Below are 16,194 nucleotides of genomic sequence, written 5' to 3'. Positions count from 1 at the left end.
TATCACGTTTGAGCTTAAATACGATTTCAATTTGTGTCAATGTTGATGTTTCTCTCTTCATAGAAAATTAATTTGCATACGTATCATCATAAAGTACTATAATTACAGTAATAGTAATTATTGTCATGACATCATTATCAGTTATCATTACATGAAATACATATTTAATGACATAATAATAATATAATAATTCAGGTATATTTATTGTCCAAAAACAGACGACCAATGATACAAATAGCCAAAAGGCTGTAACCGTAACATTTTTAAAATTTATAAGAAAATATATGCATATACAGTATATGTAAAAAAGTATAAAATATATAGACAATTAATTTATCATTTAAGATCATTATATAACATTATTATGACAAGATCATTGCATCATTATCATATTGAATCTTTATCACTGTAACATCATTTATTATCACCATCATAATATCACTTTATCATCATTGCCAATCAAGTAAAATCTATCACTTCATGGGCCATTTCTCATCATCCTAGAAAATTTCAACTTGTTTTTGTTTGTCTTTCCATCTCTTAGCTTCATCTATTTTGATTACATGTAAATTTAGAGTGATTTCCTTGACGTCATCATGCTCTAAACTCACAGCTTGTAGAACATGTGTGTAGGACTACTACGACTCAAATAAACCTGAACTTAATTTCAATTAAAATGAAAGTAAATTATCTTAGCTCGCATAAGGAAATAGAATTGTACTGTTGTTTATATTTGAAACATCATTGTTTGTGTAGTGGTTATCTTTCCAATTAAGATCCCTCCTATTGGTTCAATAATTTTTATCCCAACAATCTTTAACGTACACGTATATTTTAAAATCTGTTTTGAAAAGCAAAAATTAGTTACTGACCTGACTGACAGTTTCAGTGCTCCTTCCACAAGCACTTTCTTCAGAGTGACGACTATATTTTTAAAATATCGTATCTTCAAACCAGATGGACATTTTCAATCATAATCTTTACCACAATAGTAGCTTTTCTATTATAAAACTGTACAATACTAAACAGTTATATTTCTGGATTGATTTCATATCCTATGTTACTATTAACACGGTTGCAGGCAAATAATATAGCAGTCATACTTTATGTTCATTTTAGCTTATACTGAATATTACAAATATTTGCAAAAGGATTCCTTTTGTGACTTTGTCCATGTCTCTAGGAATTTGTCCTATTATGGTATTAAAACGAAATTAAATATAGTATTAAGTGGATGTTTGTTACATTAGATCTGTATTGCAGTCTCGAAAGGTTTTTAAATCTTAATATTGCTTACCGATTTTTCCTATCTTAAAAATTAGTTCATAATGTAGTAAAAGGTGTTCGGTACACCATGTTTTTCCAAAAAGAATTAAATTATGGGTGTGATGGTCTTGATGTTGCTAGCTAAAATTACAACCATCTTCTGGATAATGCTAGGCTAGTGGAGATGAAATAGCAGAGTGTAAAGCTCTATCTACACTATCAAACTAGTTTGACAAATATAGTAGTGATATGCCCAAATATGGTAGTGATATAACATCATCATATACATTTTTTCATCACATAAAGTTTGATAGTGTAGACAGAGCTTTAGGTGGACATAGTGGCAGGGTTCTGTTAACCAATCCAAATCAGAATTGTAGCATAAAAACCGAATAATCAAGACATTCTCAACCATATTTTATTCCTTATCTAAACACTAAGTGTACTGCAAACCTATCTTTACTAGTGCTAATTTCCCATGCAAACCTTTGAAAAATATTATTAATGTATATAAAGTTTCGCTGTTCTTTTAAACAACTTTTAGAACATGCATTAAACTTTTGCAAAATGTATTTTTTTTTATGTTTTCAGTTGTTTTTTTATGGTTAAAAGTAGGTTGAGGGAAAGGTTGTAATCTTCCCCATGAGTTTTTAATGATAGTATTATGTCTTTGAATATTTCAGATCTGTCCAAAAGTGGATCATTACTTTCTGACAACCGTGCAAGGAGAACTGGCAGCCGAAAGGTAAGTTGAGAATGTGATGAGTGAAATATGAGCGACGGTAGATTAACAATACAATGTATGATGAATATATTGCATTATTTCATCTCCTCTTATTTTATTATGTTGGTTTATTTTTTTTTTAGTCGTAATTATTTATTTGCGTGACATTAAGCTTCTGTGAAACGCAATGAGGTAGAGTCTGATGCATCACCATAATTATTAATAATGATAAAAATGAGTGAGTGGCTGAGCGGTTAAGACAGTGGAACCGTAATCCATTACTTGTTAACTTGTTTCCGGAGCTCAGCATTGCTGGGTCCGGAGTCAAGGCTAGGCTATGTCTATAAGCCCTTCTTGAAAATTACATCAACTCTTGAATATGGCGCAAATTTTAGAGGGTGGTTGGACCATTGCCATTATATTGGCAAGGGTTCGAGCCTCACTCTCTTCATGGTTCTGGTGGTAGAACAAGTCTTCTCGGATAATGACTATAAACAGTAGGTCCAGTGTACAGAAAATGTTCATGTGCACTTTAATGAACCATGGAGTAATGAAAGAACCTAGTACATCTTTTTATACAAGTAGTGCGGTTATCCCGGTGTACTAGTTCACACGGCCACTGTCACACACAGCCACTACTTCAAAGTAGGCCTATTATACGCCTCTTAGTTCTGTGTTTTTAAATATGCATTCGCCTAAATCGGTGGGCAGTATAAGGAAGTTATCATAACAAAATTGATAACGTTTTTCTTTCTACAGACTGAATCCGATGATGTTGATGTAAAAATGTTACAACGTCTTCAATCCGCAAGTATCAACAAACTCGCTGTTTTCATTGCACGTTACAACTACACGCCCTCTTCTGACTCGCCAAATGAGAATCCCGATTCAGAGCTTCCACTCAAAGCGGGTGAATACATCTATGTATATGGAGATGCAGATGAGGTATTAATTCTACTTTATTTGGGCTGCAAACCCATGGAAGAAACGATACAAAATGAGATTGGAGTAGGGGGTAGATCATATCATCATAGATCATATACAGTAGTTCTGGAACACCACTATTCAGGGGAAACCTCTTTTCAGGAGAGACCTATTAAATGGACACTTTCCTGTATCATGAATGAAGAGTAATACAGAATGTTTGTTGACACTATGACCCACCCATATTTCTTGACACCCCTACACTTCATTTTCTCCCGAAGTTGTCCACTTCATAGATGTTATACTATAAATCCCTTAATATTTGTCAGTTTCTATTAGTTTTATTAAAATACCTGTTAATACAGTGTTCTAAATATCTATCGAAGATATAAGTAAGCACATACAGCATCTTTCATTATCAGTGGAAAATAAAGCATTTACAATTTTGAAGATCAAATTTAATTTACTTAGACCTTTGGACTATTAGCAATGAGGTCCCTTGGGCTGTAGCTTCTCAATCAACCTATTTTCTATGTCAATATAAATAGCCTATATATTAAAGTAAGCTTTATGTGTGTTAATCTTGTTACTTTTCAACCTGAATTTTGGATTTCAACCATTAGCCAAACAAAAACTAATCTTTTTTGACACATGCTTTAATTTGGATAAATTGCAAAACTGACAAGTTACAGGTTTGAGGCAGCATCTCAGTGAACCCCTTTCTCAACTTGGCATGTCTGGAACTAGGGTTGAGAATTAGAATTGAAATCATCCCATTAAATTATTAACTGTTTATAATAATATAGTAACTACTCAACCAACTACTCCAATCTTGCTTACAATAAAGACCTCTTTCTAGTATGAATTATGACCAATATTGTCTATATAACTAAACTAACAAAACTTTGCTATGGAAAATGTTCATGTAAATACATTATGGTAGTTTAAAACACATAATGTTCTTTTTCTACATAAAGCTCTGTCTACACTATCAAACTTTATGTGACAAAAAAAATGTGATGTGCTCATATATGGACATATCACTACCATAGCATATCACTACCATATTTGGGCACATCACCCTATTTTTGACAGAGCTATATATATTATTGTTTCAGGATGGTTTTTATGAGGGTGAGCTGATGAGCGGAGAACGTGGCCTTGTCCCAGGAAACTTTATTGAGAGAATCGCTGGTAAGCTTCATAGACAATCTACCATTTAATTTACGAAACCAAACAAAAACTATAACGCCTGTGGGTTATATTATTGTCTTTCCAATTTCCCCTCTGCAAGAATTATTGTATGTTTATTTGGTAGCAATTAATATACAATTTCCTATCCATATTTTTTGATATTTTAAGTAGCATTATCATATATTACCAGTTGTTCCTATTTTTTTTTAAACAAAATTGTTAATTTTTACAATTTTAAACGTTATTAATATTGTATAACACCATTTATTTATAATATTATACCAATTAAAGTTGCATGCTTCAATTGTTAAATATTTTCAAATTATTTATTAATACTCAATTATTTTTATTTATCTTTTTCGCTTTTTTTTTTGCAACTAAAAATGTCCCCAATGTTTAACCCTGTTTCATAAACTCTATGTTATTGTGTTGATTTTTATTTACAATATTTTTTTTGTCGTGTGACTTGTCTCTGTCCAGACGCCAAAGATTTGCTTGACAATCCAGGTAAATGTTTGTTAATGAGTCTGTATTTTGAAGTCTAGTCTGCACATTGATGCTAATTGCTCAACCATGCTCATAGCATCTAGTGCATGAAAAACGAACCAATCCATTTAATTCACCCTCACTTAAACAAATGTTATTTTTGTTCATTAAATGTCAAACTAATTCATCTTGGACTTTTGGCACAGGTGACGAATTAGTTGGTTTTAGAAATTTTTTATGGCAAAATCTTTGAAACTCAACAATAACCTTTCGGAATTGTTTTTCTTTTAATGCATGTCATAATATATAATTTCAAAAAATGTGAAAAGAGCAACCTCGATTACTTAGCAACATTAACCAAATTTATTGCCCACAATGATTGATATTATTTTGGTAACATTTATGGAAGGTTTAATTTTTTGTTTTCACCGTAATTTGTATGAAGGTCAGAGTTCAAGACTTTTTCGTCTTCTGCCATAAATTGTTATGACTTGTTCATTTTCCATGGCACAATACACATAACATTATTCTGCAACATTCCAGTAAAATGCTCTTTGTATCAAAATATTTGTTGTCAAATTCGTCATATATTTAATCCTATTCACTCCTCCTACACATTCACTTCTGTGTTTATGTGTTAATGTTGATTTAAAGTTCACTGAATGTAAGTCTTACCATCATTGTCAACATCATTGTCAACATCATTGTCATCATCATTGTCACTATCATTGTCACAATCATTGTCATCATCATCGTCATCATCATCATCATGGTCACCATTATTGTCATCATCATTGTCACCATTATTGTCACCGTCAATGTCACCATCATTGTCACCATCAATGTCACCATCATTGTCATCATCATTGTCATCATCATCGTCATCATCATTGTCACCATCATCATCATGGTCACCATTATTGTCATCATCATTGTCAATGTCATTGTCACCATCATTGTCATCATCATTGTCATCATCATTGTCACCATTATTGTCACCATCATCGTCATCATCATTGTCACCATCATCATCATGGTCACCATTATTGTCATCATCATTGTCACCATCAACGTCATCATCATTGTCATCATCATTGTCACCATTATTGTCACCATCATTGTCACCATCATTATCACCATCATTGTCACCATTATTGCCACCATCATTGTCACTATCAATGTCACTATCAATGTCACCATCATTGTCACCATCATCATAAATCATCTTTATTAGTATCATTATTTACCATCATAATCATTATGACCAGTCTCACCTTCATCATATATTTACCGTGATTAATTTAATTTTTTTATTGAATAATCATTCTCTAGCTAAATAGGGTTTAAAATATAATTTAATTTTAAGTAGGATAACTAACAATTGTTTGTGCAATATATATATTTCATCTATGATATTAAAATCTCTATTCTGAATTTTATTAATTTTTTGTTATTTTTAAAATAAAGAATTGTGTTACAATTTTATATTAAATTTGATTTGATTTGAATATTAATTTATATAACAATAGTTTAGTGTATGTAACTTGGTTATGATACCTTCTTTTGGTTGCATAATTTAATCATTATATATTGGTAACATATTGGCAGTGGCTTAACCCATGGGCCCAGAGTATGAGCAGCCCAATTACCTAGCATTGGAAGCCCCCATAGGAAAGCTAAACCAGGGGCCTATGCATCCTCTGTTATGCCACTGCATATTGGGATATTGGGATACTAACATAAGGTTCAATAGGTTGAGAAAGTTTATTTTTACACATTTCAATTTTTTTTAGCTAAGTTTGTTGTCAATTGTGAAAAACTTCTAATTGAATGCCCAAAAATGCTTTTAAAATCAATTATTTAATAAAATTGTTGTCACTAATTATGATTTAGTTCATTAAGGGATGTTAAATTGATTGATTCCACCCTGATTTGTGTGCTGGACACATTATAATTTAGTATCATTTAATTATTACAAATCTGTCTTAATCAATTTATTTTTGCTTTGTTTCATGTTTGTCCAATAAACTCGCACAACCACTCACCTATATTTTCACTAATGTTTTAATTTCATTTGCACATTGCATGTTCATTTTACTTTGATCATGCAGCAATAACCGAATTTATTAACGGTCAACAATAAGCCTAAAGTAATGTGGGTAATTTGTGTTGCCTCATTCAGAGATCCAGAAATTCTTAAAAATAATTTTTTTTTAAATGATTGATTTATATATATCTATATAAAGCATCCTTTATATAATGATACATATATATTAATTGGGTCAATCATTTTTTCTAGATGTCTTTAATTGTGATTTTTGTATAAATATTTGAATTTTGAAAGAAACCAATACAAATCATTAAGCCTGTTGTTGAATATTCTATTCTAAAAATAATTTAAGCATGATATTAATATGTGGTTGACTAAAATATTGCATTTGATAGTATGATAGCTTTTCTGTAATGCTTGACTCTATAGATGGCGCTGTTCCTATGTTAGTGAATACGAATCATTCGCAAGGGTCTGAAGGTGAGGAGACTAACACACAGTAGCTATAGAAACTAACCTCATTTGTTTTGTTGTTTAATCCATGCATAGCCCTTTTGCATGCGATCACCCTGCGATCATCATGCGATTTAGTTTATCATCTGTCTGAATGCTTGCGCTATGTGATGTAATAATTTTGTGATGAACTTCTAATCTAAATGTCATAAGTTGATATGGCATGGGGTACCTGTATCCCTTTTAAATTATCTGCTACAATATCACCTTTTATAAAACACCTTGTCATTTTATTAGAATATTGTTGGTCACATGATGTGCAATAATACATTCTATTTAACGATCATGTAATAGTACTTTTTTTTTATAAGAATAAATTGTTTGGGGATGTGACTTATTAGTATAGTTGTATCACCTTATATGATGCAATAATCAAATATATTTTAAAATTACTGTTAAATAATTGTTAAATTATACCAATATGCTCATCACTATTAAAATTACATCGCTTCTATATGAAATAATAGAACCCTTATTAAGGGGACAACTTTGGTGTCCTCTTAATAAATACTTTACTTTGCTGTAATGACCTGTAGTTGATACCCATGTTGTTTAGATGTAGTGCATTTAGTAGACTTTAGATTTGTGTCTTGTAATGTTGTAGTCTAGCATTAATACAATTTTATAATCATAATCCAATGACATATATACAGCACTCTATCACAGTTATCACGACATGTAGAACTTACCATGTTTTAGAGTTCATTTTTCATTTTATAGCAAATCTCCATATTCAAAAACATAGGGGAATGTTCATACTGATTTCATACTAAAAAATATGATTTGAAGAAGCTTACATAAGATTCAACTTGGTCAAAGTAACAGCTGATGCAAGTTTCATACACAGTTTTGTTATTTCACATCTCGTTAAAGACTGACTTTAATTGAATCGCGAAGCTGCTACATTCTGTTGCAAACACTACATTTTGTAGAAACACAATCGGGAAGACATGCCATACTTTGGAGTCGTAGTGTTTTCAAAATCCTGGATCAGGCACTGCGATGGTTCAAGTTTATATCATAACAGAATCACTCACACACTGTTTAGTCAGCATCTTGGCATCAGCAAATGCATCAATTTGGATTTGATTTGATTTGATTTATTCAATATCGGCATATATATACAACAGAATACATAAAAATACAAAATGAAACAAAAAGCCAGGATTGTCAAGAGCGAACCCAATCACTGTTTAAAGACTTTCCTTTAACAGAAATAAAATATAAAATAAATATACAGGTAATATAAATGAGGGAAAAAAAAATTAATTAAAATCTAAGACGTTATGAAAAATAAATAAATAAATACAGCAGGGACCAGATAATATCAAAAGAAATAGTGTTGGCGAAGACTAGTCTCAAATTCTTGAAACCTGCCAAGGAGAGCAAGCTCACTTAAATCTGAGGGAAGACCATTCCAAAGTTTACAGAATCTAGGAAAGAGTGAAAACAGTTGGATCCTTCTCAGGGAACAGCTATTTTATCTAGAATCTGACTTGTAAACTTGTTTGACACATTTTTTTAACACAGTAAAGCTCTGTCCACACTATCAAACTAGTTAGACAATAAATGTATGATGTGCCCAAATTTGGTAATAATATTACATCATCATTTTCATATGGGCACATCACATTTTTTGTGAAATAAAGTTTGATAGTGATAGCGTATAGATTTCATCAAAGTCATTTGTCATATTACAAAACATTGAAATTGCTACAGAATGTTTTTATATTAAAGATAAGAAGAAAACAAATTTTTAAAGTTAATTTTTAAAGTATGTGTACTTATTGTATAAATCAAATTGTAGAAGTATGTGAATCATAATTACGTTTGGTATTTACAAAGTTTAATCTTGTTTAGTTTACTTCTAATTCCCTTCTTTCTCCCCTCTTGTTCTAATTCTTTAACCTAAATATCATCATTGATGAGAAGAAATTATTGTGAAGAAAATATCTAATCTAATTATTTAATTTCATCTTTATTTATATTACAATAGATCCTTTATTAGAATTCCAAGGAATCGTGCATGATTCTCTTAGCGATTCCCCCGAGGACGATTTTGACCGAGATTCTCTAATGAGTTTTCACGTCATGGAGAAGGACTCCCTCTCGAGTTACCCGCAACTTGCGACTCGAGAATCTTTAAAAGGTTTTTTACACACCAGGATATTGTCATTTTGAAAGCTTTATTCTCAATTTCTGTAAAACAAGGAATTTCACCTTTTTATATCTTCATAAAATTCTCTTTATCTTTAATTTTCTACTTTTACTAATGACTGTGTTAGTATTTTTTTCGAATTAAATGAAAGAATTTCTAAACGGAAACAAGGTCTAACTAAAATCTAAGATGTAAGTGAAGTTCCTTGCTTTACAAACCTTTTGGAGGGTATTTCAGGTTTTTTTTTATCACTTCTGGTTTTCTTTGCAATTTATTCGGATTTTACCAATTTAGAAGAAAAAGGAAATCTCTTATACTTAAACATTCTTTTTTTGGTTAATTAGTGTTCTACATTTAGGGTATTATCTATCCTGATTATATATTTTTTTATTCAAGTATATTTTTTTAGACCCCTATGTACTAAAAAAATGTGAAGATCATCCTTTTAGAAATAACAATAAATTAATTAAATAATTTTACTAGATAAATATTATACCATGTTTGTAGTTCAAAGTTTAAAAAGATTTAAAGAGAACTTACCCAACATATCATATTTATTTTTATTAAAGTTGGCCATCCTCTATAAAATCATTCTATAATTATACCTATCATATTCTCAATACTAAACTATATTACACTGAAATCTATATAAACTCATATTAAAATATATATTATCTAATGCTTTTACCAAGTGTGAAGTCAAATTTATATCCTTTTAAATTTTCAATTTTAATTTACAAAATACTCAGTCTTCTAAATCCTTTTAAATTTCAGATTATTAGCTAATGATTGTAAATAGCTTAAATGCTTTTGTATGTATTAAAGTAAATGAAAGAAGATAAATTAAAACTTCCATTTAAAGTGGCTTGTTTTATAATATATGTTGAATAACATGAACCAAAATGATTGCTCTAATTTGAGATAAAATAAGATATTTGTTAAAGAAACCATTCTAATTTTACCAATTCCTCAGTTACTGGAAATTATAGTCCTATACCCAAGTATTTTTAATGTATGTTTACTTCTCTTGTTTTATTTTTTATTCAATTTATTTTTAAGACACACTTTTTAGTAATATTTTCTTTTGTGATTTCATGATTTCACTTCAAATGTTCCTTATTTAGAACACACAATATGGTGGTGTTGGTGGAACTTCAATGTAAATTGTATATACTATGGTGTAGGTCTATAGGTTGTAGGTGTTAAGGTCTTCATTTATCTGTTGTTTTAAAATATATTTCATCAATATTTTATTCTGTACATCATTGATAATGATCTAGTTGTCAATATAATCATTATTATCATCATCATCCATCTCCATCATCATTAAGCATTACAATTATCAATAATTTAAAATCTAATGCTATGTCTACACTATCAAACTAGTTTGACAAAAAAACGTGTGATGTGCCCAAATATGGTAGTGATATACCAAATATGGTAGTGATATGACATCATCATGTCCATATATGGGCACATCACATTTTTGTTTCTCGTAAAGTTTGATAGGGCAGACAGAGCTTTAGACATTACAATGATTATCAATAATTTTCAATCTGTTCATTTTATCTAACAAAAAATAAAGCTTTAAACTTTTTTTATTTCGCACAGATGATCTAAACTCGCAATTGAGAGATTTAGATTTTAACAGTAGTGAAGAAGATGCTGTCAATAAAGTAAAGCCCAATCAGTGTAAGTTATTAACATCATATCTGATTTATTTAATTTACACTATCTACAATTGTGAATATTGTTAAGACTTTTCTACACTATCAAACTTTATGTGACAACAAAATGTGATGTGCCCATATATGGACATGATGATGTCATATCACTACCATGTTTGGGTATATTAATACCATATTGGGACACATCACACTCAGCTTTGCACCTGATTTAATGCATCAATTCTCTTAGAATTTTCTAAGAAATATTCATTGAAGAAAAGTGATTTATAATATAGTATACAGTATATAATATTTAAAGAGTTTAGAAAGATAAATAAAGATAAAACTATGTATATAGTTTAAAGGGACATTATTTTAAATTTTCTTCATTTCCGAGGAGGGGAGGATTATCACCTATCTAATAGGACAAGGATTAGTTTGCTATTGGTAATCCTTGGTCACATGTGCCTAAATACATAATAAAAATTAAATACAAAATAAAAAATGAAATAAAAAATAAAAAATAAATAACTCTATTAATTAGGTTGATTTAAATCATTTTTCTAAACACCGGGAAACCAAATTTCATGTTACACTCTGTGGTTTATGACCAAAGAAAGAATGTCGATCTTTTTTTTAGATGATGCACATGCTCGGAGTGACCACCATGGCGGGAGCGATCTTGAAGACATTATTGAAGTTGACGAAGAAGATAACGACAACAGCTTGTTCTCAATTAGTGAGATCGGTAACGAGTACAACATGAACGGTAAGAATTGAAATAATGTATTTATACTGTGCGACCTCTTCAGTCAAAGAATGGTCTCCACCCCCCAGTCATGATCAGTGGCTGTGATGTAGGCCTACTAATACACCGGGGGTAACCCCTTACTCGTCTCGAAAGATGTACTAGGCTCTTTAAAGTGCAGATGAGCTAGATGTGTACACTATGGACCTATTATAGTCCTTATCCAAGAAGACTCGTTCTACCACCAGAACCATGGACATTTTTAACAAAGACATCCATTGTATTTTGCTTTTGTTGTCTAATTAATAACTAAATTGCTCTATATCTATACATTTATTCATGAATTAGTAATTTTCTGAGAACCAGAAATATTGCATATTTTTCCATAACAAATTTTTTTTGTATGTTGTATAATTAATTTTCTCCAAGTTTACATAATATTAATTGAAGATCATTGAAAAAGATTATTTATAGTTAAATATTGATTGATTGTCCATAAATTGTTGCTATGGTTTTATCTAGTTTTACATAATTGGTAATATGAGTTGGTACTGCATTGTGTTCGCAGACCTAGAGGATAATTTTAAATAAACTGTGTATTTTTTACATATACAGTATATGCAAAAAATTAACTTTTATTCAAAGCTGTTGAACATGTGTCAGATCTCACACAAAAATTTGTTTGAGAACGGATAACCTAATATACAAATAATGAATATTTATGCATGTGATGGTACAAATAATGAATATTTATGAGTGTGATGGTACAAATAATGAATATTTATGAGTGTGATGGTACAAATAATGAATGTTTATGAGTGTGATGGTACAAATAATGAATGTTTATGAGTGCGATGGTACAAATAATGAATGTTTATGAGTGTGATGGTACAAATAATGAATGTTTATGAGTGATGGTACAAATAATGAATGTTTATGAGTGCGATGGTACAAATAATGAATGTTTATGAGTGCGATGGTACATATAATGAATGTATATGAGTGCGATGGTACAAATAATGAATGTTTATGAGTGTGATGGTACAAATAATGAATGTTTATGATTGTTATGGTACAAATAATAAATGTTTATGTGTGTGATGGTACAAATAATGAATGTTTATGCGTGCGATGGTACAAATAATGAATATTTATGAGTGTGATGGTACAAATAATGAATATTTATGAGTGTGATGGTACAAATAATGAATGTTTATGAGTGCGATGGTACAAATAATGAATGTTTATGAGTGCGATGGTACAAATATTAAATGTATATGAGTGCGATGGTACAAATATTGAATGTTTATGAGTGTGATGGTACAAATAATGAATGTTTATGAGTGTGATGGTACAAATAATGAATGTTTATGAGTGCGATGGTACAAATAATGAAGGTTTATGAGTGTGATGGTACAAATAATGAATGTTTATGAGTGTGATGGTACAAATATTTTCAAGTGGTGAAAGGAGAAAGTTTTTGGGTCCCAATGGTGTCCCCTTAATATAGCTCTACTGTATGTTTGTATTTAAACCAGTGTGATTCTTTACTTAATAACATATAATAAAATCTATTGTTATTTATATACAACTGAGGACTAGTGCTGTTCCGCCGTACCACACCGAGAATGTTAAAGAGTCGCTATCCAATCGAATTTGAACAATACCAAACATATCAAGCAGACAGTCCGAGTTCGAGTCTCAGTTGGGGCGACTTTTTCTCATTCTCACAGATTTCCTCATCTTTATCGTTTCAAATTAATTAATTAAATTTCAGTATATCACCGGGCGGTTTTGAATTAATGTTCATTGCCTAATGTGTTTATATATATATATGATGAAGGGCTAGTATTGCCCGAAAGCTCTGCTAACTTTTCTGGCTGTTTACTTTATCGTTTTGATTTAGCTTTTCGCTTTTTTTTTTTTATCTCCATTGAGATCCAGCCACTGATACCCACAGCATTGTCATTTTTTTCAGTAATTAGCCTTTGGATTTATATATATATATATATATATATATATATACATCATTGTTCCTGGGAATATTCTACTGCAGTTTTAGAATACACAATAAGAAACAGACAATATTACTTTAGAATTGAGTTTCAGAGGTTGCCATTCAACCTTGTTTATGTAAACTTATTTTATACGCCACTTGTAATCTGATGATTGCCAGAATAAAAAATAATGACATGCCTTCTACTTACAACGTAAGAATTACGTCAACACCAACTCGCTTCGTACAAACACAATCCCATTAAGAATGATTGATCAAGTCGCATACATGTTTAGTACACCAAGACCAATACCTTAGCCATGTCGCTAGAAATATGTCAACATTGTTTTTCTAATCAATTCTGACATTGTAAAATAGCGCATTGTGTGTTTGTTGTTTCTTGTTGAAAATTATCTGAATATGATTAAATGATATGTTGTGTTTGTGATGCTGTAAAAACAATGCAGTGATATCAAGTGACTTAACAAGGTGATGACACAATGCTTTTTACTGTCTGTTTGAGTGAAATAGCTTTTATAAAAGTTATTTATTGGAGGAAAAAAATAGATTACAGATTGATTTTTTTAAGTACAGTATATCCTTTTATCAGTGAAATGTCCCTTGTAGACAAGTAATTAATCTGGCTAGACAAACAATTTATCTTAGACAAACAGTTTATCTTAGACAAACAATTTATCTGGAACTAAAAAGAGTCACTATGCTCTTTCGTGCCTGTTCTATGTTCAATCCTGGCTATTCTATGTTCAATCCTGGCTATTTTATATTCAATCCTGACTATTTTATGTTCAATCCTGACTATTCTATGTTCAATATTGCCAATTGTATGTTCAATCCTGGCTATTCTATGTTCAATCCTGGCTATTCTATGTTCAATCCTGACTATTCTATGTTCAATCTTGCCATTCATGTGTTCCTTACTGCCTTATCTATACTCTTTCTACTCATGCTCATTCCTGCCTATTCTGTGTTCATTCCTGTCCATTCTAGATTATGATGTCATTGAGACACCCAATTTCTGTCCTCTACAATTGGGTCTTGCTGCCTGGTTGTGTTCTCCATCCTCATAAACTAATAGTCTGCTTATTTTCAATTTATTATTTACCTAACTGCCTAAATATTTTTTTTAATGTCTTTTTTTTTAGGTATTCCACCTCCATCAAACTTAACTCTTGAACGTCAGTTCCCAACTAACGTCATTATAACGTGGTCGCATCCACACAACTGCCCTCTATCGTCCAGAGAATACAAGATATATGTAAATGGTGTCCCAAAGAGCACAGTACAGGGTAAAGTAAAGACTATGTTGCTGGATTACATAGATCAAGACTTGACGTATAGGATATCAGTTTGTACACTAACAGCAGATGGTATGTCTGATGAAGCAGCTTGCACTATGATGGTTGGTAAAGGTATGTTATAATTCAGCATTGAATGTTCAAACTGTATCTTCTCAGAACACATTGTTATTGAAGGAGGAGGGTTTGCAGAAAGAGTGCATCTCGTACATCGTACATCTACATTTGCAAACTGGCTAGACCCCACTTCGGAAGGTGTTGAGGGAGGGGGATGATTCGTTCGCACAAAAAAAATCACCCCTGTGCCTCCAGTATTCTTATCCTTCAATCCTTATGAAAATATTCTTCCTTTTACTCATAATATATGCCTTGTTAAACCCTATTTGTATTACATACGTGTGTTGGCTGAGGAAGGGATAAGATGCAAAGGGTCTATTTGTACTTAGTAAATGGATGTGTGCTACCTCCAGTATTTGACACTCTTGATCCGTATCAAAATATTCTCCCCTTCATTACAAATCCAGCTGTCATTAATATTTTATTATTTACTCAAAATATATCGTTGATGATGTGTGATGTATTTTATAGGAGCATCAGCGTCGCCGACAAGGTTAAAAGCATCTCACGTTACTCCAGACACAGCTGATATTACTTGGTTGCCAGGCAACAGTAACTATAGTCACATAATAAGTGTGCACGGACGAGAGATGGTGACGGTGAAACCAGGTCGGCATCAGTATAGTTTTGCAGGTGTGTATTTTAGATGTGTGTTTATCACGTAGATAATTAAGCAATCATATTAAGGTCAACGGTGAAACGCATTACAAGTTTAGATAATTAGTGTGAATACTGCAGTAAACACATGCTGCAAAAATTGAGTCAAGAAATTTTTGCACACGTCACATTTGATGTAGAAAATGAAGTGTCATAAAAATATTAAAGATTTGTATTTCATTTTTTCACTTGCTATAATGACAAAATTTACACACACAAAAATTGTGTAAAGCTCTGTATACACTATCAAACTTTATGTGACTAATTATTACATATGGTGGCTATTGAGAGACACACCTTACCAGTGACAGCGTTTTGTTTAATGCTTTAGTCTCTCCTCGGCTTCGTGTCTTGTACTTAATATTTATATATATATTT

At 31.1% G+C, this 16,194-nt stretch overlaps 1 protein-coding gene across 8 annotated transcripts in view; it reads left to right on the top strand.

Annotated features, from left to right (window-relative positions):
* The window catches only part of LOC140044612 (uncharacterized), a 121,388-nt gene that overhangs the window by 90,600 nt on the left and 14,594 nt on the right, over positions 1–16,194 (top strand). For 4 of the 8 annotated variants that reach the window (XM_072089198.1, XM_072089197.1, XM_072089196.1 and 1 more), the window contains 8 exons: positions 1,950–2,011; positions 2,750–2,935; positions 4,033–4,108; positions 9,154–9,306; positions 10,927–11,007; positions 11,623–11,751; positions 14,890–15,156; positions 15,631–15,792. In XM_072089198.1, the coding sequence (XP_071945299.1) occupies positions 1,950–2,011; positions 2,750–2,935; positions 4,033–4,108; positions 9,154–9,306; positions 10,927–11,007; positions 11,623–11,751; positions 14,890–15,156; positions 15,631–15,792 (1,116 nt within the window). Of the gene's footprint in view, positions 1–1,949; positions 2,012–2,749; positions 2,936–4,032; positions 4,109–4,588; positions 4,616–7,073; positions 7,125–9,153; positions 9,307–10,926; positions 11,008–11,622; positions 11,752–14,889; positions 15,157–15,630; positions 15,793–16,194 lie in introns of all 8 variants that reach the window. The other 4 variants (XM_072089192.1, XM_072089193.1, XM_072089194.1 and 1 more) reach the window with 4 other exon arrangements.

The sequence above is a fragment of the Antedon mediterranea genome, chromosome 3 (genome assembly GCF_964355755.1).
Source record: "Antedon mediterranea chromosome 3, ecAntMedi1.1, whole genome shotgun sequence".
Classification (NCBI taxonomy): domain Eukaryota; kingdom Metazoa; phylum Echinodermata; class Crinoidea; order Comatulida; family Antedonidae; genus Antedon; species Antedon mediterranea.
Note: the sequence above shows the minus strand (reverse complement) of the source record. Positions and strands in the feature narration are given on the sequence as shown.